The sequence below is a fragment of the Scyliorhinus torazame genome, chromosome 14 (assembly GCF_047496885.1).
Source record: "Scyliorhinus torazame isolate Kashiwa2021f chromosome 14, sScyTor2.1, whole genome shotgun sequence".
Lineage (NCBI taxonomy): Eukaryota > Metazoa > Chordata > Chondrichthyes > Carcharhiniformes > Scyliorhinidae > Scyliorhinus > Scyliorhinus torazame.
Genome location: NC_092720.1, coordinates 210,955,655 through 210,983,316, shown reverse-complemented (window position 1 = coordinate 210,983,316; position 27,662 = coordinate 210,955,655). Strand labels below are relative to the sequence as shown.

Below are 27,662 nucleotides of genomic sequence, written 5' to 3'. Positions count from 1 at the left end.
AGGTTGTGAAAGGCGCTATATGAATGCAAGACTACCTTGCAAATAAATTTGAACCTCACAGACCCAATCCCTGGAATGATCTTCTCTGTATCGATCATCGAGAATAACTCCGTGACTTTTCCGTCTCTTTGTGTTTCCGGCTGAGTGGCTGCGATCATGAACACGATTCAGTTTCTGGATCTGGATCTTAGCCTGTGTTTCACCAGAGGCTCTGTATTCGACAGCGAGTTCAGTCTGGGGCAGAGGGCAATGTAATATCAGTCCCCACCCTCCACCTCCTTCCTCCTACACTGCCAACACCCCATGGACCTTAACCTGGCAGCCAGGGTTCAATCCGCACTCCCTGTTTTAAACCGGGTTGTCCTTCAACAGAGTGCGGTTTTATTTCTGTCCGTGAAACAGTCACCAGGACAGTAAATAGTTTTTAATAATAATTATCGGAGTGTTCCAGTGAACCTCATCAGGAAATCGCGGAACTGGATGAGTTCAGGAATGCGGTAACATCCAAATTAAAACCAGTTTGGATCAGGAAGTGCTGAGTGTGAACATGGCTCTCAGACAGCAGGTTCAGAGTTTGACCGAGGAGACAATTTGTCCCATTTGTCTTGATTTCTTCACTGATCCGGTAATACTGGATTGTGGACACAACTTCTGCCGCTCCTGTATCTCCCAGTGTTGGGAAAAGAAGGAGGTACACTCCTGCCCGGAATGTAGAGAGGAGTTTCCGGAAAGAAACCTCAGGATAAATCGGGCCTTAGCGAATCTGACCGAGAAAGCTCGAAAATTAAATCTGAATCCGAAAGAGAAGGAAAGTAAACTTCACTGTGAGAAACATCAGGAAGAACTGAAGCTGTTTTGTCAATCTGACAAGAAATTGATCTGTGTGATTTGTAAAGATTCGCAGGAACACAGAGAGCACCGCTTCCTGCCCATCGATGAAGCTGTTGAATTCTACAAGGTAAAAGAGAAATTATTTTATAAACTGATATTTTCTCCCATTTCCAGCTATAACATTTTCATTTTGCTATTTTCTCTCCCAATCCCAGGATCAGCTGAAATCCTCCTTAGATTCTCTCACAGAGAAGAAATCGGCGGTTCTAGAAACGGAACAGAAACAGAAAGGGAAGATTTCTGAAGTTAGGGTAAGGTCTCCCTGTGCTGATTTTCTGGGATCTCCGCTAGTTTTGTTCCCTTTATCGCGGGACATTAATTATGTTTCACATTTCATTTGGTAGGAACAGTCGAGCAGTCTGCAGACCCACATCACATCCGAGTTCAGTAAAATGCACCAGATTCTCACTGAGAAAGAGCAGCGTTTACTCAGAGATCTCAGGGGAGAAGAGGAGAGGATTCTAGAACCAATGGAGAAAAACCTTCGAGAGATTCAGGAGAATTTAAATTCTATTGAGGAGAAACTCTCCAAGTTGCAGAAACAGATGGAGCAAAAAGACGAGCTGATATTTCTGAAGGTGAGGGAATATATTGCGGCCCAGTTCAGTGAAACTTCACAGCCACAAAATAACTGATGCTAATTCTGAAATAAATGTAGAATTTACTGAAAAAATACAGAATTAAACTGAAATTGTTTCCCTTCCTGAACTGTTCTGCTGTTGTCTCTGAACTAACGGCTCCCAAACTGTCTGCAGAACCCAGGGACCGAAATGTGTTGCCCTGATTTCCACACTCGTTTTGTGATTATTGCCGTGTTTCTCAAGTTTAATTTTCTCCTGGAACTCCCATTGTAATCCAGTTCCAGTTCCATGTTGTGAGTGTGTGGGTGTGTCTGGTACGGTGTGTGAGAGTCACTGTGTCTGTGAGCGGGGCTGATGCTCAGTTCCAGCATGTTGTGTGTGTGTCTGGTACGGTGTGTGAGAGTCACTGGGCGTGATTCTCCGACCCCCCGTCGGGTCGGAGAATCGCTGGGGGGCGGCATAAATCCCGCCCCCGCCGCCCGCCGAATTCTCCGAAGGGTGAAATGTCGGCGGGGCGTCAATCGCGCTGCCCACCTCGGAGAATGGCTGGGGCGGGCGTGAGACAATAGACTCCGGGGCTGCCCATATTCTCCCGGCCTGATGGGCCGAAGCCGACCCGTGGTTACGTCGGCGTAAATCAAAACACCTTTTTAACGGCGTCAACCAGCGCTGATGGTTGACACCGTCCAGCGTGGAGGTGGGTCACGGCCTGGGGGGTGGCCGCAGGACAGGTGATGGCGTGGCCGCAGTCTCTGTGTGCGGGGGAGAGGTGTGTGTGGGGCGGGGGTGGGGGGGGGTTGCGGGGGGCTTCGGGGGGGTATCAGGGAAGGGGGGTTGAGTGCCGGCGAGGGGGACGGGGGGTATGAGTGCCGGGTACGGGGGGGATGAGTGCCGGGTACGGGGGGGGTGAGTGCCGGGTACGGGGGGGATGAGTGCCGGGTACGGGGGGATGGGTGCCGGGTACGGGGGGGTGAGTGCCGGGTACGGGGGAGTGAGTGCCGGGGGGTGCTAGGGCAAGGGAGTTTGTCCGCCTGGCCAGGTGCCATCCTGCAACAGTCGTGCCCATGCAGCGCATGCCACCTGGCTGGGGGGAGGGGGGTACGGGCAATGATGACATGTCGTCATTTCCCCCCCCCCTGCAGGCCATCATGTTTTCTGATCAGCCAGCGATGTTGGCCGCCATGGCGGCAGCCGCTATTCTCCACGTTGCCCTGGGGGAGGAGGAGGAGGAGGAGCGTGCCAGAGAGGCGGCGCAGGCTGCCGCAGAGGAGCATGCCGCAGAGGGGCAGGCAGCAGCCGCCCAGGCTCGAGGGACACCCGCCCAACAGGATAAGAAGGAGGAGGAGCAGGGGGAGCACGTAGTGGAGGAGGAACACGAGGAGGGGGAGGTACACGACGTTGCGGCGCCACTACAACGGAGGCACCCGAGGAGGCCCCGTGTATACTGGCCTCGGCAGTCATACAAGGGCCTCACGGCTCGGGAATGCAGGAGGAGACTCCGGATGAGCCTGGAAACCGTGGCACACATCTGCCACCTGCTGGCACACCTGGCACCACGTGGCACTGGGGGGGGACACCCTCTCCCCGTGTCCGTCAAGGTTACGGTGGCCCTGAACATTTATGCCACGGGGTCATTCCAGACGCCAGGTGGGGACCTGTCCGGCATCTCGCAGACATCGGTGCACCGGTGCATCCGGGCAGTGACAGACGCCCTATATGCCATTGCGGAGTACATCCGCTTCCCTGTGGACCGGGACAGCCAAGATGCCCGGGCCATGGGCTTCTCTGCCGTTGCCGGGTTCCCCATGGTCCAGGGTGTGATCGATGGGATGCACGTCGCCGTGCGGCCACCTGCAGATAACAGGGCCGTGTTCACCAATAGGAACGGGACCTATCCCATGAACATCCAGGTGGTCTGCGATCACCGCATGATTATCCTGCACGTCTGCGCCCGCTACCCAGGAAGTCTTACATCCCCGGCATGTACGAGGGACTGGTTGCTGGGCGACAGGGGTTACCCGTTGCGGTCGTGGCTGATGATGCCTATACGGAGGCCACAGAATGACGCGGAGAACCGCTACAATGATGCCCATGCAGCGACAAGGGGTGTGATCGAGAGGTGCTTTGGCCTGCTCAAAATGCGTTTCAGGTGCCTGGACCTCTCTGGGGGCGCCCTCCAGTATCCGTCAGATAGGGTCGGCCGCACCATTGTGGTGTGCTGCGTCCTGCACAACATAGCCCAGCAGAGGGGCGATGTTCCGCAGGCAGAGGAGGGCGGAGTGGAGGAGCAGCAGGAAGAGGCGCAGTCCTCCCCAGATGAGTGGGATGGGGGCAATGGTCAGGACAGGCGGGGTAGACACGGGCGGGTGGCTGTCCACCGTTACCGGCTGGGCCAGCGGGCACGGGACAGGCTGATAGCCACCTGCTTCAGTGACTAGGGGGCATGGGAATCGGCGAGTATGGCCACATACCGCACACCATGCCAACACCCGAACACCTTCACCCCCCCCACCCATCCACCCACCCAGCACCCTCACCCCCCCCAACCACACCCACCCCACCCGCATGCACACCACCCCCCCATTGCCGATCCACCTACGGCACAACGGCCGGGCTCACACAGTTGCCGGTGGAAGCGTGTCTATTGCAGGCCATGGAGGATGATGATAACCCGCTCTGCGATGAGCTCCTGGCGCCACATCGTTGGACGATGTCTGACCCATGGCCACAGTACCACCATCCACCCGGACCATCCCTGCATGCGGCTGTGACACTGCAGCGCACGGTCTTGTCCTCTACCCGGGGGGGTGGTGAGGGCGGCCCAGGGGGAAGGGGGCAGACTCACCTGAGGCCGACGTAAGACCACCCCTCACACACACACTGGCGCTCAACATACATGACACCCCCGCACGCTTTGGACAGAGCACAAAGCCAGCTACTGTAGGTGTTAAAGTGATTTAAATAACAAACAGTGCATACACGTACCCGAGCCCCTAAAACTTGTCTGTGCCCTGCATCCGTGCGAACTTACTCAGTGTCTAATTGTTTGGCCTTATTTGCCCTTTGACTACGCCTAGGTGGTTTCTCAGACGGTACAGCAGAACTGGAGGTGGACTCCTGCGATTCCTGCCCTCTGACTCTGGATCCCTTTGGCGGCTGTTTCCTGGGGCGTCCTGGCCTAGATGGGCCAGGCTGCGGCCCGGGTGACTGGGATGGCGAGCTGCCAGCCTGTCCTGCCCGTTGCCCACCTGATGCACCTGGGACAGAAGGGGGGAGTCCGAGGTGCTGCAGTGTTCCTGGACCTCCCCTACATGGGGACCAGGGACGGGCGCAAGCAACTCCTCCACCCTCGGGGTGCCCAATGGCCCCCAGGCCTCTACATGGTGCCCAATGGCGCCCAGGCCATCCGACGCCCCTCCGACACTTGGCGCCGCCAGTCCTGGAGGCCCGTGCTGGTATCGTGCAGGTTTGCAGCCATGGAGCTCAGGGAGTTGGCCATCCCTGCCTGTGACTGTGCGACGCCGGCTAGCACATGGGCAATGGCGCCGAAGCCCTCAGCGATGGCCTGCTGAGACTGGGCCATGGCCTGCTGAGACTGGGCCATGGCCTGCAGGGATTGGGCCATTGCCTGCTGAGACTGGGCCATGGCCTGCTGAGACTGGGTCATGGCCTGCAGGGATTGGGCCATGGCCTGCTGAGACTGGGCCATGGCCTGCTGAGACTGGGCCATGGCCTGCTGAGACAGGGCCACGGCATTGAGCGCCTCTGCCATCTGCCGCTGGCTCATGGCCTCCTGTGAGAGGGCAGCCATGTCCTGGGCCACAGACGCCGCCTGCACGGAAAGCCCCAGGCCTCGCATACTCCTCCCCATGTCTGACACCGTCGCACCCATTGCCTCCACCGCGGACTCCACTCGTGCGGTGTCGGCCTGGGTGGCACGCATGACCGGCACCACTCCCAGCTCCTGGACGCGGGTGCACTCCTCCACCTGCGACTGCAGCCGCCGCAAGCCGCCCGTCACCTTCTTCGCTCGTCCCAGGTTCGGTGGTTGCATCGGGGCTATGGGTGAGTGTGGTAACTCCAGGAACCCGGGATCCATCTGGGCGGCAGATGTTTGCTTGCGCCAGGATGCCCTCCGATCTCCCGGCCCCTCTGCTGCTCCTACCTCCACCTGCTGTACCGGGACAGCTGTGTTTTGCGCACCAGTGAGTGTACCAGGCGCCTCATCACTAAAGTGCCCAACCGAGGGGAGTGCTTCTGCGATGGTGGAGGGTGTTGGAGACAGCAGTGGCGTTGTGTCGTGCGCATCGTCCGACTCTGAGTCCATGGTACTTTGGGGTGGCGGTTCGTCTCCACCCATCCACTCTGTGTCACTGTCCTGTATTTCGGTTTCCTGGGTAGGGGTCTCTGGGGTAGGGGTTTCCTGGGTAGGAGTCTCCTGGGTAGGGGTCTCCTGGGTAGGGGTCTCCTGGGGAGGAGTGTCCTGGGTAGGAGTGTCCTGGGTAGGAGTGTCCTGGGTAGGAGTGCCCTGGGTAGGAGTGCCCTGGGTAGGAGTGCCCTGGGTAGGAGTGTCCTGGGTAGGGGTCTCCTGGGTAGGGGTCTCCTGGGTAGGGGTCTCCTGGGTAGGGGTGTCCTGGGTAGTGGTGTCGTGAGTAGGGCTGTCCTGTGTAGGGGTCTCCTGGGTAGGAGTCTCCTGGGTAGGAGTCTCCTGGGTAGGAGTCTCCTGGGTAGGGGTCTCCTGGGTAGGGGTCTCCTGGGTAGGAGTGTCCTGGGTAGGGGTCTCCTGGGTAGGGGTCTCCTGGGTAGGGGTCTCCTGGGTAGGGGTCTCCTGGGTAGGAGTGGCCTGGGTAGGGCTGTCCTGGGTAGGGCTGTCCTGGGTAGGGCTGTCCTGGGTAGGGCTGTCCTGGGTAGTGGTTTCGTGGCTCGGCTGCGACGGGGGCCTGTGGCTGCCCCGCTCGTCGCTGGGTGGCACACGCCTGCATCGCCGCACCCACACAAGACTGGGTCGGCGTCTCCCTATTGCTCCGGGTCTCTCCGTCTCCCGTGGTCGCCCTGGGGCAGCCTGCGGGCAGTCGGCATCTGCGGGGATGGATGCCACGACGTTTGCTCCTGCGATACACAATGAAGCATGCATGGTTAGACACGCAGGCGGTGATCAGGTGATATTGGGGAGGGGGGATATGGGGGAGGGGGATATGGGGGAAATGGGGTTGGGTGGATATGGGGAGGGGGATATGGGGAGGGGGATATGGGGGCGTGGGGGAGGGGGGATATGGGGGAGGGGGGATATGGGGGAGGGAGGATATGGGGGAGGGAGGATATGGGGGAGGGGGGATATGGGGGAGGGGGGATATGGGGGAGGGGGGATATGGGGGAGGGAGGATATGGGGGAGGGGGGATATGGGGGAGGGAGGATATGGGGAGGGGGATATGGGGGAGGGAGGACATGGGGAGAGGGGATATGGGGGAGGGGGGATATGGGGGAGGGAGGATATGGGGGATATGGGGGAGAGGAGATATGGGGACAGGCTGTCGGTGGCTCACATGCTGGTGGGCCATCAACCTCTGCATCGGCAACCTCCCGGTCCTCAGGTCCGCCAGCCAGTTCCAGGGTCCTTTCCTCATGTACGGTGAGTGGCCTCTCATGAGCGGGCCCTCCTCCAGTCCTCTCATGCTCCCTATTGTTGTGAGCGCGCTTCTCCTGTGGGGGGCGGGTGGGTGGCAGGGGTAAAAGGCAACAGTGTTAGACAGGTATATGAATGCACGCCATCGGTTGCGCGTATAATGCAGAGGTTAGGGTTAGGGTTGGTTTCACCTGGGGGTGTGCCGCACATCGGGCAGGGAGGGGGGGGGGGGGACTCATCCTGGCTGCCCTGACGAGGTCGTTCACCTTCTTGTGGCACTGGGTGCCTGTCCGTGGTGTCAGAGCCACAGCGCTGACGGCCTCTGCCACCTCCCTCCACAGACGCTGGCTGAGGCGTGGGGCGACCCTGCGGCTGTGTCCGGGGTACAGGGCCTCCCTCTTCTCCTCCACTTCATCCAGGAGCGCCTCGATGTCGCGGTCCTGGAACCTCGGCGCTGCGCGGCGGGCGGCCATCTTGTCGGGTCTTCCGGGGTGGGGGGGCCCGTCTTTTGAGCCGTCACGCCATGCGGCATCCACGTCGGGTGACGCCATCGCGAATGGCGTCACGCCGCTGCTAGCCCATTCGGGGCCAGAGAATTTGCGTTGATTGGGGGGGTCCGACGCCGGAGTGATCCTCGCCGTTTTTGGCGCCGGGTCCCGGAAATCGCGCCAGTTTTCGGAGAGTCCCTCCCACTGTGTCTGTGAGCGGGGCTAATGCTCAGTTCCATGTTGTGAGTGTGTGGGTGTCTGGTACGGTGTGTGAGAGTCACTGTGTCTGTGAGCGGGGCTGATGCTCAGTTCCAGTTCCATGTTGTGAGTGTGTGGGTGTGTCTGGTACGGTGTGTGAGAGTCACTGTGTCTGTGTGCGCGGCTGATGCTCAGTTCCAGCATGTTGTGAGTGTGTGGGTGTGTCTGGTACGGTGTGTGAGAGTCACTGTGTCTGTGTGCGGGGCTGATGCTCAGTTCCAGCATGTTGTGAGTGTGTGGGTGTGTCTGGTACGGTGTGTGAGAGTCACTGTGTCTGTGAGCGGGACTGATGCTCAGTTCCATTATGTTGTGAGTGTGTGTGTGTGTCAGGTACGGTGTGTGAGAGTCACTGTGTCAGTGAGCGGGACTGATGCTCAGTTCCATGTTGTGAGTGTGTGGGTGTGTCTGGTACGGTGTGTGAGAGTCACTGTGTCAGTGAGCGGGACTGATGCTCAGTTCCATGTTGTGAGTGTGTGGGTGTGTCTGGTACGGTGTGTGAGAGTCACTGTGTCTGTGAGCGGGGCTGATGCTCAGTTCCAGTCTATTTGACTCTCCACAATCTTCCTTCCAAAATCCATCACTTTACACCTCCGTGTGAAATCTCATCTACTCTGAGTCTGCTCATTTCACCAGCCTGTCTAACTTCTCCTGAAATCTGTTACTGACATCCTCACTGTTCCTCATTCATTTCTTTCAGGAGGAAGCTTGTCGGAAGAGAAGGTAGGACATGTTCTTTACTGAAACTCTGCAGTTTGATAAAATAATTCAGTCAATTGTTGTTCTGGATTTATCTCTTGGTTGTTGTCACAACTTTAAATGGTCGTCCATCGGGCCATGAAAACTCGGCGTATTGTTCACTGGCGAGTATTTTACAATAACAAACGTTATGACCGTGATTAAACAGTATTAGATTTTCTATAACTGTTCTACAATATTGTATAAATGACAAGATGTCAGGTAAATAATACAACCTGATTCCCAGGCTGCAGGTTATCACTTGCCTGATGGTGGCTGTTAGTGTCTGTGACCTTCCGGCTGACCCTGAGAGAGCCGCACGGTCCATGTATCCAAGGAGTGGGTCATCCATGTCCCTGCATGGAGCCTGAGCAACCCGAGAAAGTCAGACGTTAAAGGGGAACGGGTTCTATTTTTATTCTGTAATACAAACTGGCTCCATGTCCTTAACAACCACAACAGCAAAGACTTGTATTTATTTAGCACCTTTAATGTAATATAAAGTCTAAAGGAGGTTCACAGGAGCGTTAAAAAACACAAATTGACCCAGAGACACATCAGGAAATATTAATCCGGATGATGGAGGTGGAGTTTAGAGAGAGTGATTGAGGAAGAAAGAGAGACAGAGAGAGTGAGAGGATCAGGGAGGGAATTCCAGAGCTCAGGACCTCGGCAGCTGAAGGTCCAGCTCCCAATGGGGGAGTGACTAAAATCAGAGATATTCAAGATGCCAGTAGAGGAGAGCAGGATTCTCGGCAGGTTGTGGGGATCAGTTATTACAGAGTTGAACATTAAGTTCCAGATGTTTTAGGGGCAGCATGGTGGTGCAGTGGTGAGCACTGCTGCCTCACGGCGCCAAGGTCCCAGGTTCGATCCCGGCTCTGGGTCACTGTTCATGTGGAGTTTGCACATTCTCCCCGTGTTTGCGTGGGTTTCGTCCCCACAACCCAAAGATGTGCCGGGCAGGTGGATTGGCCATGCTAAATTGCCACTTGATTGGGAAAAATGAATTGGATACTCTAAATTAATTTTTTATAAGTTCCAGGTGTTTTCAGCCTTTGTCTTTGTTCTACAAACTTTGTTTGTAAAACAGCAAGTGGACAGGCTAAATGTTTCTCTTCTCCTGTGATTTGTGATATCCCGGTTACTAATCTGTTATCAGACTGTGAACCTTTTTCAGGACATGGGGGTTTCCATTCTCTGCCTTTGAGTTTCCAAGTTATCCCTTTCTCAGTTATAGATACGTGATTAATATTTCACTTTCTACATTTTCTCTCTCATCAGAATTGCTGAAAACCTGACCATTTACATATGTTCTAAAATCTTCTAACAGACAAATTTATTGCATTTTTTTAACATACAGGATTAGTGATGAGACTCGCTCACTCTCAGTATCTGCTGCCGCCCTGACTATCGGGAAGTTCAATGGCCCTTTACAGTACACAGCGTGGAGAGAAATGATAAACTCCATTAACCCCGGTAAAACTCTTCTATTCATTTTTCTGATTTTAAATCCAGTTGTGATGGGACTAAAGGGTCTCCAAGGTCCCAGATTAAATATTCACTTTGCCGGTTGTTAATCCTCGGGAGCCTCTCCATTCTCATATTTTACTCTCTGTGGGTTCCTCTGGGTGAGTGTCTGAAGCCATCAGCACCGTGTGTCAAAGCAGTGAAGGGATCTGTCTAACCAGAGGAATAGAGCACCAATCTCAGGATGGGAAACCCAATTTGTCGAGGAGACTGGACTGGTCCTGTCTGACATTCTGGGGAACATTTTTTATCATTGTCTATCGGGAAGACATTCAGACATTAGAGAGCAAGTGTTAAACGGCAGAGAATCCGGTTGGTGGAATTGAACTCCTGGATTGGATTGGATTTGTTTATTGTCACGTGTACCGAGGAACAGTGAAAAGTATTTTTCTGCGAGCAGCTCAACAGATCATTAAGTACATGGGAAGAAAAGGGAAGAAAAGAAAATACATAATAGGGCAACACAAGATATACAATGTAACTACATAAGCACTGGCATCGGATGGAGCATACAGGGTGTAGTGTTAATGAGGTCAGTCCATAAGAGGGTCATTTAGGAGTCTGGTGACAGTGGGGAAGAAGCTGTTTTTGTGTCTGTTCGTGCGTGTTCTCAGACTTCTGTATCTCCTGCCCGATGGAAGAAGTTGGAAGAGTGAGTAAGCCGGGTGGGAGGGATCTTTGATTATACTGCCCGCTTTCCCCAGGCAGCGGGAGGTGTAGATGGAGTCAATGGATGGGAGGCAGGTTCGTGTGATGGACTGGGCAGTATTCACGACTCTCTGAAGTTTCTTGCGGTCCTGGGCCGAGCAGTTGCCATACCAGGCTGTGATGCAGCCAGATAGGATGCTTTCTATGGTGCATCTGTAAAAGTTGGTAAGGGTTAATGTGGACATGCCAAATTTCCTTAGTTTCCTGAGGAAGTGTAGGTGCTGTTGTGCTTTCTTGGTGGTAGCGTTGACGTTGGTTGATCAGGACGGATTTTTGGAGATGTGCACCCCTAGGAATTTGAAACTGCGAACCATCTCCACCTCGGCACCGTTGATGCTGACAGGGGTGCGTGCAGTACTTTGCTTCCTGAAGTCAATGACCAGCTCTTTAGTTTTGCTGGCATTGAGGGAGAGATTGTTGTTGCTACACCACTCCACTAGGTTCTCTATCTCCCTCCTGTATTCTGACTCGTCGTTATTCGACATCCGGCCCACTATGGTCGTATCATCAGCAAACTTGTAGATGGAGTTGGAACCAAGTTTTGCGACGCAGTCATGTGTGTACAGGGAGTAGAGTAGGGGGCTAAGTACGCAGCCTTGCGGGCCCCGGTATTGAGGACTATTGTGGAGGAGGTGTTGTTGTTCACTCTTACTGATTGTGGTCTGTTGGTCAGAAAATCAAGGATCCAGTTGCAGAGGGAGGAGCCAAGTCTTAGGTTTTGGAACTTTGATATGATCTTTGCTGGGATTATGGTGTTGAAGGCGGAGCTGTAGTCAATAAATAGGAGTCTAATGTAGGAGTCCTTGTTTTCGAGATGCTCTAGGGATGGGTGTAGGGCCACGGAAGTGGCGTCTGATGTGGACCGATTGCAACGGTATGCAAATTGCAGTGGATCAAGGCGTTCTGGGAGTATAGAGGTGATGCGCTTCATGATCAACCTCTCGAAGCACTTCATTGCGACTGACGTCAGGGCCACCAAACGGTAGTCATTGAGGCACGTTGCCTGGTTCTTTTTTGGTACCGGGATGATGGTGGTCTTCTTGAAGCAGGAGAGGACCTCGGAGTGGAGTAGGAGTGGAGGAGGTTACCTTCATCAAGAGGAGGGGCTGCAGAAACTGCGAGTCTGCAATGGATAAGGGAGGGAGTGTGGTGATCTTATTGAAATGTTCACGGTTCAAAACAGAAGGGAGAATGTAAAAATCCACAGGTTTAACACAGTCACAGAGTCCAGATCAAAGTCGGTATAGTTTTAAATCTAGAATAGGGAGTTTGGATTGAGTGAGGTTGATTTTTTGAGTGACTCCATTGATGGAGCAGGTGGTGAACCAGTGAAGCCACTGCTCACTCTGTGAATTTGCTCAGAGGCCCAGTCCATTCTGAGGGCTGATCTTCAGAACAATATCACTGTCCACTTTCCCACGGGGTTGCAGTGTGGGAAGATGTTCTGTGATTCCTGAGGAGGGGACAAGAGACAGGAAATCCTCCTCTGACTCCGGTGAGGGGAGTGGGGTGACATGTATATACAGCGGGGGTGAGAGAGGGAAAAGAGCGGCGAGCAGCAGTAAGAAAAATCCCACCTCCTGGTCACAGAGAAATCATTGCAAAATAGGGAAAAATAGATATTGAACTGGAAAACTGCCCTCATTCCGGCACTGTGACCCCAAACGCTTCATAACCAGTGGAATATTGTTGAGGAACAGTCACTGTTGTAATGTAGGAAATTAGAAAACCAATTTGTGAACAGCAAGGTCCCAGAAACAGTATTGGCCAATCATGGAGTTTTCTGTTTTGATGACGTTGTTGTGATGTTATAAATATTGGGCAGGACTCAGAGAGAATGAACTCCGAACATAATTTCCGATGGAGCTTCCGGAGGTCACTTTCAGACTAGTGATTCAACCATTCTACAGACTGTTCCTCTGGGTGGGGCATCACCATCCAGTGGAGGATCAAGAGTGTATTGACTCCCCATCTGAATCAAAGGTCTCCAGTTTGTGGAGACAATGAGGCTTCTTCTTGTGTTCAGTGTGGGAACACTGGATACCTGCAGCTGCTACATAACTGCAGAGTGTTTGGTGACATTAGTGGGAGTTGGGTAGTAAGTACTGAGAGTGATTTTGGTTTCCTAACGGCTCCGTTTACTGAGTAAATCTGGAAGATTCTGAAATGTAAATCACTCCAAATACTTTATGTGGAGGGTGTCAATAGTAAGGGATGAGTTTTAGCCTGAAGAATCTGGGTCATTGCCTGTGAGGCAGGATTGGATTTGGACCAGCAAACGGCAGGTCAGAATGACCTTGAAGGTGGATGGTAAGGGAGCAATCCCCACCCTCCCTCCAGCTTTGTTCTCAGGGGAAGCCAGGGTTACCTTGTCTTCACTGGACAGCGCAGACTTTGTTGAATCTGTGGAAAATTGGGCCTGATCATTCCCATGTTCACCACACCACATTCCCACCTGTCTCCCGCGTGCCCCTGACAGACACCTTGAACATCCGTAATTGCAGACAACCGAGTTGTAGGGGTGGGGAGCGGGTGGTGCGGGGGGGCGGGGGAGAGAGGGCGACGGGCAACGTGAAATTGGTGACCCCAGAGGACATCAAGGAACTCAAACGGGATTACAAAAAGGTGGGTGCCTTTGAAACTCCTCTTTGAGGTCCTGGTGCCTGGGGAAGCAGTCAAGTGGAAAATTGAGATGTTGTTTATCCTTAGAGGTGTTCAGAGGGTGAGAGAGACAAAAGGAAATGTCCTGACTCGAGAAAAGCAAATAGAATCTGTTCCTGCTGCTGATGATCGGGATCATTGATTCGTAAGTTTGCAGACGACACAAAGGCTGGTGGAATTGCGGATAGCGAAGAGGATTGTCAGAGGATACAGCAGGATTTAGATTGTTTGGAGACTTGGGCGGATAGATGGCAGATGGAGTTTAATCCGGACAAATGTGAGGTCATGCATTTTGGAAGGTCTAATGCAGGTTGGGAATATACAGTGAATGGTAGAACCCTCAAGAGTACTGAAAGAGATCTAGGTGTACAGGTCCACAGGTCACTGAAAGGGACAACACAGGTGGAGAAGGTAGTCAAGAAGGCATACAGCATGCTTGCCTTCATTGGCCGGGGCATTGAGTATAAGAATTAGCAAGTCATGTTGCAGCTGTATAGAACCTTAGGCCACACTTGGAGTATAGTGTTCAATTCTGGTCATCACACTACCAGAAGGATGTGGAGGCTTTAGAAAGGGTGCAGAAGAGATTTACCAGGATGTTGCCTGGTATAGAGGGCTTTAGCTATGAGGAGAGGTTGAATAAACTTGGTTTGTCTCACTGGAACGTCGGAGGTTAAGAGGCAAATTGATAGAGGTCTACAAAATTATGAGGGGCATAGACAGAGTGAATAGTCAGAGACTTTTTCCCAGGTTTCATAGGGGGCATAGGTTTAAGGTGCAAGGGGCAATGTTTAGAGACGATGTACGAGGTAAGTCTTTTACACAGAGGGTAGTGGGTGCCTGGAACCCGCAACCGGAGGAGGTGGTGGAAGGAGGGACATAGTGACGTTTAAGGGCCATCATGACAAATACATGAATAGGATGGGAATAGAGGGATACGGACCCCGGAAGTGTGGAAGATTTTAGTTTAGACGGGCAGCATGGTCGGCACAGGCTTGGAGGGCCGAAGGGCCAGTTCCTTTGCTGTACTGTTGTTTGTTCTTTGTTCTTCATGACTCACTCTTCGCTGCAGAGGCTCCAAGATTATCATTCATTCCAGACTCCGCTCACGTTTCATCTTCCACAGGTTGCAGAGAGAGAGAGACGGGGACAGAGAGAGAGAGACAGGGAGAGAGAGAGATAGAGACAGATAGAGAGAGACAGTGAGAGAGAGCCAGAGAGAGAGACAGTGAGAGAGAGACAGTGAGAGAGAGACAGTGAGAGAGAGCCAGAGAGAGAGACAGAGAGAGAGAGACAGTGAGAGAGAGAGAGATCGAGAGATCTGTGATCATCAGCCTGAAGGAAGAAGTTGGTTCAGTGACATCATCGCAGTCTGACATACTGAGGATCAGCAAATCATTTTGTGCCAGATTGTGTGACATGAAGCCCACAGAGCTCCTCCACCCCCTGACTGACTGTCCTCTGTCACAGAAATCTTAGATGACCGAGAAAATACACTAATTTTGGTCGAGTTGACACAAACTGCCAGCTCCTTGAGAGGAAGTGACAGTTCATCAGGTCATTTGTGTTTGACTCTGTGAGACTGGATCAGGCCAGTGGGTGAGAGTTTGATTCTGACTGATAAGATTTTAGAATCCATGAGGAAAGGCTTCCTCACCTTCACCTACAAGTGGAAGGGGACAGAGAGGATTTAGAAATTGGTGACATTTCACTGCTTAACATGGACAACAGAATTCTGTCCAAGGTCATCAATCGAGTCAAGTCTGCTCTAGAGTTGGTGATCTACTTTGATCAGACCTCTGCTGTATCCGGAAGGAAGCTCTCTGATAGCCGTGTGCTCCTCAGGGATTGTAGGATTCGATTGTGCCAGTTGAGGGATTTTGAAAGCATTCAGGTTACCAGCTGCACTTGCGATTACTGGAACTCAGTAGAAATTTAAGTTAAAACTTCTCAGGTGCAAATAAGAATTGTTTTATTTGTCTTCTATTGATTACAATTTGAAAGTCATTTAAAAGGCAATTCGTAGACAATTTGAAGCTTTCAAAGAATCACAGAAATATCTTCTAGCTTAGGCAAAACTTTAAAAGTCAAAGTCAAAAACTAACTGAAGCTACCTCCCCAAAAAACTAACCTAAAACTAACAAAAAATGGCGGAATGAAACTCCTCAGTTATACTGTTTCATATCTGTCTTAAGTCATCTGATCACACCCCAATATAATCCTAATTGATTTGGGTTAGACTCAAACACATCTGATTTGACGGCAAGCCGTCCATCTTCAAAATGTAACATTACTTCTAATTGTTGTGTATCTGCATACTTGTGTATGTTAAAGAATGCGATATTGTGCTTTATCAAAGCCAGCAAAAACTGGTTTTATGCTGGCTTGGCTATTGTAACAATGGAGACTTCATGTTATCTCGTCATGCCATGCTGGACAATGACTTGAAAAATGTAAACCAAACTGTCTGTTTTAATCTAGTAAAGTGAATTATGCTGTTTCTATGAAATTGTCATGTTTTGAGAATGTTGGAATCAAATATATTTGATTTGATGTTCTAACTCCATTTATTAAAAACAAACCAGCAATAGTCTAGAATGTTTCAGCCTGTATAAGTTATGGAATGTGGTTCAGGCGGTTATCACTAATGGTCTTAAATGAGAACAATAGAGCCTTTAAGTTACTGGGCTGGATTCAGCCCTTGTCCTTGGAGAAATGTAATGAAAAGTATTTTATCTTATCAGACTTCTGTGTTATTTTAAAACTATGTAAATGAATTTGCAGAATATGTGTTTTTTAATCCTTAATTTAAAACTGGGGCTTAATATTTACGCTTAAACAGCTATCTTTTACCTATATTCGGTGTATTAGAAATACCTGGCTTCTACAGGGATATAATCACCTATATCTGGGACAGAATGTAGACACCTGCCTCATCAGCTTGGACCAGGAGAAGACCTGTAACAGAATATCACACACCCACATGGTCAATATGTTCTCCAAAATGAAGTTTGAGGAGTAAATCTGCAAATGGATCCAACTGCTCTCTCCAAACGGAAATACCGCAATTTCAATCAATGTGTTGAAACTGAAAAGTTTTCCAGTTAAATCCGGAGTCAGACAGGGCTGTGTTCTCTCTCCGATCTTGTTCCTGTGCTGTCACCTCCTGTTAAATTCCTGTTCAGAGTTTTAAGACCCATGTTAAAATCCCCAAACTCGATCCCTCTGTATTTATAATTGTTCTCTGACCTTACATTCTTCTACAAAGTCTTCCAGATATGAGCACTTCTGAAATAAATGTCCAATTTTCCTGCACATGGATATTTGAACCACAGCAACCAGATTTTCATCCCGAACACAGCGCAGAATGGTCCTAATAAATGACACACATAACGAGTATAATACATTATCCCTCCTCATCCCTCTGAACCTCTCTGCAAACATTGACATGGTCAACACCACCATTCTCCTCCAAACTATCTCCTCTATTGCCCGACTCTGTGGCACTGTCTTTATTTGGTTCCACACTTGCCGATTCTATCACAGCCAGAGTATCTCCAGCAATAGTTTCACTTCTCACCCCCATAGTGCTCCCTCGGAGACTCTCAAGCATTTTATCCTTGATTGTCTCCTTTTCCTGATCTACTTGCTGCCACTTAGTAACTTCACCCACAGAAAGAGGGACAGTTTTCAGATGACACCCAGTTCGATCTCTCCATTACCTCTCTTGACCCCCCCACTGCCAGTGTCTTGTCAGCTTATCTGCAGCTCCAACAACGCTGAAGAAGTTGAACACCATCCAGGACAAAGTCGCCCGTTTGATCGCTCCCCCTTCCACAAACATGCAATCCCTCTAACAAGGACGAACAATGTTAGCCGTGTGTACTGTCTACAAGATGCTCTTCAGAAACTCGCCAAGGCTTCTTTCCAAACCCACAACCGCTACCATCTCGGAGGACAAGAGCAGCAGATGTCTGGACACACCACCACCTGGAAGTTCCCCTCTCAGCCACACACTATGCTGACTTGGAAATATATTCCCATTCCTTCATTGTCACTGGGTCAAGATCCTGGAATTCTCTCCCTAACAGCACTATGGGTGTACCTACACCACATAGACTGCAGAAGTTAAGAAAGTAACGCACCATCACTGTCTCCCTCCCCTGCTTTCTCCCCACCCCCAGCCTATTTAGACCCTTCCCCTCTCCATTCCTCTATTCCTCTCCCCTTCTGCTCCCTAATTCTCTGCCCTCCCACTCATCCAGAAGTTGCTGCCAGCCACCCCCCTTTCGCTGCAGTTTTCTCTCTCACCTCCCATTCCTCTGCCCTCTCTCCCCTCCATCTACACCCCTTCTGCCCACGACCCACAGCTCTCTCCTCGCCATCTCACACATGCTCTGCTCCCTGTACATCCTCTCTCCCACTTCCCTCATCCCCCATCCCATCACTCTCCCCATTCTGCTGTTCCACACCCCTCAATCCCACACTTTCTCCTACTCCCACACACTGTTCCCCACAATCTCCCTTCCTTCACTTCCAGCTTCCCTAACCGTCTCTCCCTCCCCTCCAGCATATGCCCTGTCCCCTCTAGCTCACGCGATCCTCCCTCAGTCCATTCACACTCTCCCCGACTCCAAAGTGATGTTCATCACAGAATTTACAGTGCAGAAGAGGCCATTGGCCCATCGAGTCTGTACTGGCCCTTGGAAAGAGCACCCTACTTAAGCCCAGGCTTCCACCCTATCGCTGTAACCCAGTAACCCAACCTAATCTTTTGGACACTAAGGGGCAATTTAGCACGGCCAATCCACCTCACCTGCACATCTTTGGACTGTGGGAGGAAACCGGAGCACCCGGAGGAAACCCACACACAGGGAGAAAGTGCAAACTCCACACAGACAGTCGCCCAAGGCCGGAATTGAACCTGGGACCCTGGAGCTGTGAGGCAGCAGTGCTAACCACTGTGCCACCGTGCCGTGTGTTGATAGTTCAGTTAGTAGATGGAGTATAAGTGGGAAAAGGCAGGAAGAATATAAAGAGAATATATTAATTACATGGAGAGGGTGAGGAAATATATATATTCTGGAGATTGTCTTGTGTTGGTTTTAAGTGTGGAACACCTGTGGGAGTGACCTTTGAGTTGACTGGAGATTGTAACGTTTCAGGTTCAGAATGTCCCGAGGGTTGACACATTCAGATCCTGTCTCAGGGCAGGAGGCTGAACCCTGATGTGAGGTCACAGGTCAGAGGTCAGCTCAAGGGTCAGTGAACAACAGTTTGTGTTCAGTTGTTTTTATGATGTGGAGATGCCGGCGTTGGACTGGGGTGAGCACAGTAAGAAGTTTTACAACACCAGGTTAAAGTCCAACAGGTTTGTTTCAATGTCAGTAGCTTTCGGAGCGCTGCTCCTTCCTCAGGTGAATAAGACCATAAGACATAGGAGCGGAAGTAAGGCCATTCGGCCCATCGAGTCCACTCCACCATTCAATCATGGCTGATTTCAACTCCATTTACCCGTTCTCTCTCCATAGCCCTTAATTCCTCGAGAAATCAAGAATTTGTCAACTTCTGTCTTAAAGACACTCAACGTCCCGGCCTCCACCGCCCTCTGTGGCAATGAATTCCACAGACCCACCACTCTCTGGCTGAAGAAATTTCTCCTCATCTCTGTTCTAAAGCGACTCCCTTTTATTCTAAGGCTGTGCCCCCGGGTCCTAGTCTCCCCTGCTAATGAAAACAACTTCCCTACATCCACCCTATCTAAGCCATTCATTATCTTGTAAGTTTCTATTAGATCTCTCCTCAACCTCCTAAACTCCAATGAATATAATCCCAGGATCCTCAGACGTTCATCGTATGTTAGGCCCACCATTCCTGGGATCATCCGTGTGAATCTCCGCTGGACCCGCTCCAGTGCCAGTATGTCCTTCCTGAGGTGTGGGGCTCAAAATTGCTCACAGTATTCTAAATGGGGCCTAACTAATGCTTTATAAAGAGGAATGAAGAGGTATGTTCCAGAAACATATATATGGACAGATTCAAAGATGCCAGACAAAGCTTGGAATGCGAGCATTAGCAGGTGATTAAATCTTTACAGATCCAGAGATGGGGTAACCCCAGGTTAAAGAGGTGTGAATTGTGTCAAGCCAGGACAGTTGGTAGGATTTTGCAGGCCAGATGGTGGGGGATGAATGTAATGCGACATGAATCCCAGGTCCCGGTTGAGGCCGCACTCATGTGTGCGGAACTTGGCTCTAAGCTTCTGCTCGGCGATTCTGCGTTGTCGCGCGTCCTGAAGACCGCCTTGGAGAACGCTTACCCGGAGATCAGAGGATGAATGCCCTTGACTGCTGAAATGTTCCCCGACTGGAAGGGAACATTCCTGCCTGGTGATTGTCGCGCGATGTCCGTTTTTAGTTTAAGGAGCTGGGAGCAGCAGTTGTTGGCAGCAGCTCAGCTGAGGAGCTGGGACTGTGGGACCGACAGGGCCAGGGGTGAGGGGATGGGGGGGAGATGCGGGGGTGGATCCCGCAGTGTCAACCGGGGCCACCGTGTAGCCCTGTGGACCTGGTTGGGCACGGGGGGGGGGGGGGGGGGGGTGCGCAACATGCTAACGTGTCGACCTTTCACCCCTGCAGACAATGGATATTGGAATTCAACCAACAATGGTGGCCTTCCTGCTGGTCGCCGCAGCCCTGGGGGATGCCCTGCGGCTGTACGAGCGGGAGCTCCTCGAGGAGGAGGAGGATGCTGCAGCAGCGGAGCAGGCAGCAGCGGTGCGAGCAGCAGAGGGGCAGAGGGCAGCCGCCCAGGTTGGAGAGCTGGCTGTCCAACAGGCCGAGGAGGGGGAGGTGCCAAGGAGGCGCCACATGAGGCCTCGTGTGTACCGGCACCACCTGTCATTCGAGGAGCTGCCGGACCGGGCATGCTGTCGAAGACTCCCGATGATGGCACACCTGGCACCGCGGGGGTATGGGGGAGGACACCCACTCCCAAGGTGACGGTTGCCTTGAATGTTTATGCCACAGGGTCCTTCCTGGCTCCGAGTGGGGACCTGGATTTCACAGACCTCGGTGCACAGGTGCATCAATACCGTCACGGAGGTCCAATATGCCCAGGCGGGTCAATACATCCACTTCGATGTGGACCGAGCCCACCAGGATGCCCGGCAGGCGCGGGATCCTGGGCCTACGTGCACTGGATGGTCAGATCGCCTCCAGGTTCACCGACTGGGAGGCAGGGGGGGGGGGGGGGGGGGGTGGGGGGGTGGGGGGTGGGGGGGACTGGCCAGGGGCACGGACACTGCATCCCAACCGCACCCCCCTCACTTCCCATCCCAGCCACCACCCCCCCCCCCCCCCCCGCCACCTGCAACCCCCTCCGTGATACGTACCTGCCGCACTGTGGGGTGGGGACCCTGGGATGGAGGATGATGACAACCCGCTCAGTGATGATCTCTGCTGCTCTGCATCGTATGACAATGTCTGACTCCTGCCCACGGTGGCACTTTCCACCGTCCACCTGGGTGATCCCTGCATGCGGGCTGGTCATTCCAACTCGCGGTCCCATCGAACCCCTGGCGTGGCGGTGGTCGGGGCGGTCGGGGTGAGGTGAGGAGGGTGGGGATCACGGGCCACCCACAGGGTCCACACCATTCCCCAGATCCTCCCCAACATTCACCCATTCCCCCCTCCCCCACCCCCTCCCCCCGGCCAGCCCAGACCAGCCCACCCCTCACACCCATCAGACGGAGCACCGAGGCAGGTTGTAACCATGGTAACAGGACGTCACCTGAGGCCCTCCCCCGATGCTCTGCCCCCAATTGGCCACTTCCTGATGGCGTGGGCCGCGTTTGCTCACAGTTTTCGGGGACCTCGCAGGGCAGCTGCGGACTGTGTCCAGCGCTTCCACAGTCGGGGGACGGGGAGCCGTTCCGCTGGCCTGTGGGGCTTAGGCGGGGACTGGGTAAACTGGTCCGGGGGCGGCGAGAGGGTTAAAGGGGACGCTATTTGGCCGGGTCTGCACGTGGCCGGCGCCATGTTGTACGGCGCGTATACGCGTCGCCGGACCCGGCAATTCTCCATCTGTATATCCGTATCTACAGGTAAAGCCGGGGGCTTTACGTGGCGCGGCTGCTGACCCCCCACTGGGTGGGGCATCAGTGCGGGGGCGGCTCAGGCATTTTGGTCGTAAGATGCTTCCTCCGGACATGGCCTAAAAATTGTAGAATCCAGCCCTCAGTCTCGGAGAATCCCGCCCAGTTACAGCAAAGATTTCTTGTTAATCAGGTTTACCTATTTTTTAAATATTAAAGAATAAGATAGCGAGTATTAACTGTTTGCTTTGATTTTTAAAAATTTTTTAGAGTACCCAATTATTTTCTTCCAATTAAGGGGCAATTTAGTGTGGCCAATCCACCTAACCTGCACATCTTTGGGTTGTGGGGTGAAACCCACGCAGACATGGGGCGAATGTGCAAATTCCACACAGACAGTGGCCCAGGGCCAGGATTCAAACCCGGGTCCTCAGCGCCGCAGTCTCAGTGCTAACCACTGCACCACATGCTGCCCCCAACTATTTGCTTTGATGACCCATGATGGGAAATTTCTTCTGGTGGTTTCAAATCCTGGAACCTTATGACATTTATTCTCTTACTAGGTCAACTAATAAAAGATTTAATGGTCCTTAACCAAAAAAAACCCCAAATTTGGGGGTTATTGTTCAGGACTGTTATGAATTTGGGATCTGCTCTGGTATCGGGTCAAGAGAAACTGCAGAACTGCAAATGGATCTGGCTGTCCTGGTGCAAGATTTACAAAACGTTAGTCCACAGATACAGCAAGTGATCAGGAAAGTAAATGAGATGTTGGGCGGGATTCTCCCATCGCGTGACTAAGTGTTGACGCCGGCGTAAAACGAGAGTGTTTTACTCTGGCGTCAACAGGCCTTTTGGTGCCTGATTCTCCGGGGTACAGGGGGCCAGCATGGCACTGGAGCGGTCCACACTGCTCCAGCAGCTGACCCTGGCGTCAACTGGGTCCGCGCATGCGCAGTGGCTCCCTTCTCCGTGCCGGCCCCAACGCCAAATGGCAACAGGGGCCGGCGCGGAAGGAAAGAGCCCGAGAGGCCGGCCCGCCGATCGGTGGGCCCCGATCGCGTGGGCCAGGCCACAACGGAGGCCCCCTCCCCCGGCGTCGGGGCGGCATAGCGCGATTTGTGCGGCCCCCCGGCGATTCCCCGACCCGGCCGGGGTTGTAGAATCCCGCTCATTGTTCATTGTAATAAAATATAAAAATATATAATTGTTGTTGCAGCAATCCATGGCCTTAATGCGGTCACATCTGGAGTATTCTGTACCATTTTGGTCTCATTTATTAAATTATATAATTACATTAGAAGCAGTTCAGAGAAGGTTCAGTCGCCTAATTCCTGGGATGAAGGGGTTATCTTATGATGAAAGGTTGAGCAGGTTGGGCCGATACCCATTGGGGTTTAGGAGAATGAGAGGTGATCTTATTGAAACATATAGAACGCTGAGGTGACTTGAGAGGGTGGATGCTGAGAGGATGTTTCCCTTGTGGAGGAGTCGAGCATGAAGGGACAGTTTAAAATGAGGGATCTGACATTTGAGACTGAGATGAGGAGAATTTGTTTGCTGTCAGAGGGTTGTTAGTGTTTGGGATTCTCTTCCCCAGTGAGCAGTGGTGACTGGGTCAGGAAATATATTCAATCAGATCAGCCATGATCTTACTGAATGGTGGGGCAGGCTCGAGGGGCCGAATGGCCTCCTCCTGCTCCTAATTCTTGTATTCTTGTCATGTAATTTTTGTCTGGTATCTTACACGCTCGGATTGTGTACAACCTGTGCAGTGACATCGAAACGCTGCTTAGCGGAAACATTACTTCCCACCCGCTCTCTCTCCAGCTCTTTCTCTCCTTCCCTCTCCCTCTCTCCACAAACTTGTCTTTCCCCTCCAACTCTCCTTCTCACAATCTCTCCTCCTTCTCTCACATTTTCTCTCTCCCCACTGCCCTGCTATCTCACTGTGTCCACTCCTGTCCCTCACACTCTGACTGGCTCGTGTCACTCCCTCTTCTCCCCCTTCCTTCCCTCCATCTGCACTTTCCCTCTCCCCTGTTCTTCACAGCCTATTACTCCCACACTCTCTCTCTCTGTTTCATATCCACTCTCCTTACTTCTGCCCTTCCCACAATCTCTCTCTCCCTGCCATGCACTCACACTCTCCCCTCTGCTCAATCTAACATCTTTCCCTCCCACTCTCTATCTCCTTTCCCCCTCCCACCCTCTCTCTCAGCCCTTCCATTCTCTCTTCCACCTAACCACACTCTCGCTTCCATTTCTCTCCTTCCCTCTTCCTTCATCATTCCGCTATACCTCTCCATCCACCCTCCCCTCCTCCCACTCTCTCCCTCCCCCCTCGCAATCCCCCCATCCCTTCACTTTCTTTCTCATCCCATCTTGTACATTCTCTCCCCCACTCTCTCTCTTACTCTCCCATTTCCCTCCCACCTTCCTATTGTTGCGAACACCCCCTCTCTTTTTCACTCTCCAACTTTTGCACTCATTCCTCGGCACTCTCTCTCACCCTCACACTCTCCCTGCTAACCTGCTGTCTCTACTCCTCCACCTCGGTCTCTCACACACTCCTACACTCCCTGTCACTTCCTGTTCTCCCTGCCACACCCTCTATTTCCCAACCCTCTCCCAATCTCTCCGTAATCCGGCTCCCACACTCTCAAACCCTCCAGCTTTCCGTCACCCACTTCTGCCTCACTTTCACTCCATTCTCACACTCCCTCTCTCCTTTCCTGCTCTCTCCCTTCACCCACTCCCTGGCTCTGCTGCTCTGATTTCTCTCCCCCTCCCCCTCCCTCACTATCCTCTCCCTCACCTACCCCATTTACCCCTCTCTACCCCTCCCTCTCTCTTCCCCCCCCCCCCCCCCCCTCCCTCTCTCTTCCCTCCCCCTCCCTCTCTAAATCACTGACTGTGTTATTTTAACTTTCCCCCAGCTCCAGCCTCTCTGACTCTGGATCCGAACACAGCGAATCCCTGGCTCATCCTGTCTGAGGACCGGACCAGTGTGAGACCCGGAGACAAACAGCAGCCGCTGCCTGACACCCCGGAGAGGTTTCATTCCTGGCTCTGTGTCCTGGGATCAGAGGGATTCACATCAGGGAGACATTACTGGGAGGTGGGGGTGGGGGTGGGGGAGAAGATTTGCTGGATGCTGGGAGTGGCCCGAGAGTCTGTGACCAGGAAAGGGGGAATCTCCCTGATCCCTGAGTCTGGATTCTGGGTTTTGTGGCTGGAGCCCGAATTTGGTTATTTTGCCGCCACCTCCCCCTCACCGACCCCCCTCACCCCGAGTGTGAATCCCGGGAAGATCGGGGTTTTCCTGGACTATGAGGGGGGACAGGTGTCATTTTACAATGCGGACAACATGTCCCATCTCCACACTTTCACCCTCACTTTCACTGAGAGAATCTTTCCCATCTTCTGTCCGGGATGGATTAGTGACGGGAAAGACTCGGCCCCGCTGACAATCTGCGGGATTAAAGGTCACTAACAGATCCATCCCATAATTTCACACCATCCCCCTGCCTCCTGCCAGCTGTCAGCTGCTGGGTGTGGGTCTCAGTCACAGGGGGTGCGGATGGTTCCAATGGTTCCTGAGCTCAGGGTGATTCCAGCTGAGTGACAATAATGTTTTGGAGATTTTGTTTTTTGTTTCCTTACTCGGTGAGGAGCAACAAACCCGCGGCAACTTTTCCAGAGATTCCTGGAAAATAGATGAAAATCCCCAAGATAATGGAGAATAATCAAAGCGCAGAGACGATGGAGAATTAAAACACAGACAGAAATAAACTCAGGGTCTCCGAGACTCCGGGTGGGAAATTGAACGTTCAGAGGGGCAGGGAAGAGGAACTAGGGTGAGATTGATCACCAATGGCAAGGAAATGACAAAGGAGAAAATCCAAGAGCAGGAAAATTAAATAATACCCAGGGAAGTACAAAGGAAAATTCACAAGTACATAGAAGCAAAACCAATAGGGAACAGGCAGGAGAATCAGAAACACTCACAAACCAGGGGTTGGAAATGAACAAAACATTCGACAGCCTGGAGTGTTTAAAGGTGTGGGGAGAGAAACCAGGTTAACATTCCGGGTATAAACCCTGTGTGGGAACTGGGAACTGAAAGATCAGCAAGGACCTCTGTAGGGCTGGAGGAAGGAGGAGGGAGAGAGAAGAAACAAATAGAAGCTCAATTGTAGAGAGGAACTTACTGGGTAGAATGAGCTGCGAACTGCAGGAAGCCGGTCACCTTCCGACCTGTAATGTTGCTCCACAGGCGGAAGGTGGCCTGTGTTTGAGATGAATCAGTTCAGTGATTCTCAAACTGGGGTCGGGCAGCTTTCCAGGGGGTTTAAAAATAATTTCTCCAGAGAGCGAGAGAGAGAGAAACACAAGAGGAAGAGGAAATTAAGAGGAAAAAAATCTCAATTTATCCGGTTTGTCTAAATTCCCAGGAGTTAGTGTTAGTTGTGCATTGAGCAGCTGTCAATATTCCCACCCAAACCTCCCGAATCCTCTCCCTTCTTCACGGTGATGGACATTTCACTGTCATGGTTTTCAGCGGTGAGTCTCACATTGACTTTCAGTGGGAGGGGAGGGGAGGTGGGAGACCAGCTGCTCCTGTGATACTCGCTGTCTTCAGCTTGGGCTCAGGCAGTGAGTAAGTGCCGTGATCGAGCTGCCCGGCCTGCTGAGTATTTCCATCATTCTCTGTTTATATTAATCTCCAGTTAGTTTCTGTCTTGACATTGTGATAAATCTGTCAGTTTGACTCACTTCAAACTCTCACCGACTTTCAATAATGTAACTTCCTTGTGTGATTAAATAACACTGACAAACTGGACTGGGGTTGTACAGGTCTGTAAATATTGTCCAGAATGTCTTTGTTCCAGTGGGTAATCTGTAATAAAATTGGAATAACGGAAAATCGTGTTTCTGGGAGTTTTTATTTTACATTAAAACAGGAAGCTGCCTTGAGACAGTTGAAAGATGTAAATGATGTGACACTGCTGTGAACACTGATTTGTCAGTCTGTCTGTATTGAACATGATGTGTGAACTGATGGGGTTTGTATGACATTAACAGACAATGTTTAACCAGGTGAAAAGCAGTTCAGTTGCTGTACTAGAATGTTGGTGGAGTCACAGTTATCATTTATCTCTGGTTTGTCTGCTCTGTCTCATCACTGTCCACATCAGTGAAATAATCCTGAAATCACTGGTATGTAATTACCTGTTTTATTAAAACATTATTAATGTTCTCTGTAAATGGAACCTGTTCATATTGTGGTTATTATATAGAATTGTAATTTACATTGGAGGGTACATGGTTACATTTGTAAAATCATTCTTTTTTTAAAAAATAATTTTTATTAAAGGTTTTCATAAAATATCAAGAACAAAATGAGAAAGAAAAAAGAACCCAACAGGGTTGAGTACAAAACACAATCTAAAAAAGCAACCCCCCAAACCCCTCCCCCCGTACCTAAATAATAAAGTAACATTAACACCCCGACTTAAGACAACAGGAGTATACACCCCCTCAGACCCTTCCAGTGTAAATAACATAAACAAAAATAAAGTAAACCCGCCCCCCCCTCCCCCACCCCCCGAGCTGCTGCTGCCATTGACCAATGTCTAGCGTTCTGCCAGAAAGTCTAAGAACGGTTGCCACCGCCTAAAGAACCCTTGTACCGACCCTCTCAAGGCGAATTTCACCCTCTCCAATTTAATGAACCCTGCCATGTCGCTGATCCAGGAGTCCACGCTTGGGGGCCTCGCATCCTTCCACTGAAGGAGAATCCTTCGCCAGGCTACCAGAATACCGGCCTCTTTCGCCTCCTGCACTCCCGGCTCCTCTGCCACCCCAAATATTGCGAGCCCCCAGCCCGGTTTGACCTGGATCCTACCACCCTCGACACCGTCTTCGCTACCACATTTTGAGGGCCGCCACCACCACCGGGCTCGTGGTATACCTCCCTCAGTGGCAGCGGTGCCGTTGCCAGCGCCCCCAGACTCGTACCCACACAGGACGCCCACACAAACCCCATTATACTCCTGTTAACCCGCCTGAAAAAAGCCTTCGGGAT

At 51.9% G+C, this 27,662-nt stretch overlaps 1 protein-coding gene across 1 annotated transcript; it reads left to right on the top strand.

Annotated features, from left to right (window-relative positions):
* Window positions 1-26,842, top strand: LOC140390452 (zinc-binding protein A33-like). Its single transcript, XM_072475601.1, has 6 exons — window positions 1-958; window positions 1,047-1,142; window positions 1,236-1,469; window positions 8,540-8,562; window positions 9,941-10,056; window positions 24,511-26,842. Exons 1-6 carry the CDS (start codon window positions 548-550, stop codon window positions 25,065-25,067), a joined length of 1,437 nt encoding a protein of 478 aa, XP_072331702.1. The 5' UTR covers window positions 1-547; the 3' UTR covers window positions 25,068-26,842.
* The last annotated feature ends 820 nt before the right edge of the window (window positions 26,843-27,662 follow it).

Coding starts and splice junctions, on each gene's coding strand:
- LOC140390452 (XM_072475601.1), top strand. CDS start 548: ATGGCTCTCAGACAGCAGGTTCAGAGTTTGACCGAGGAGACAATTTGT. Junction 959..1,046: donor AAGCTGTTGAATTCTACAAG/GTAAAAGAGAAA, acceptor TCCCAATCCCAG/GATCAGCTGAAATCCTCCTT. Junction 1,470..8,539: donor ACGAGCTGATATTTCTGAAG/GTGAGGGAATAT, acceptor CATTTCTTTCAG/GAGGAAGCTTGTCGGAAGAG.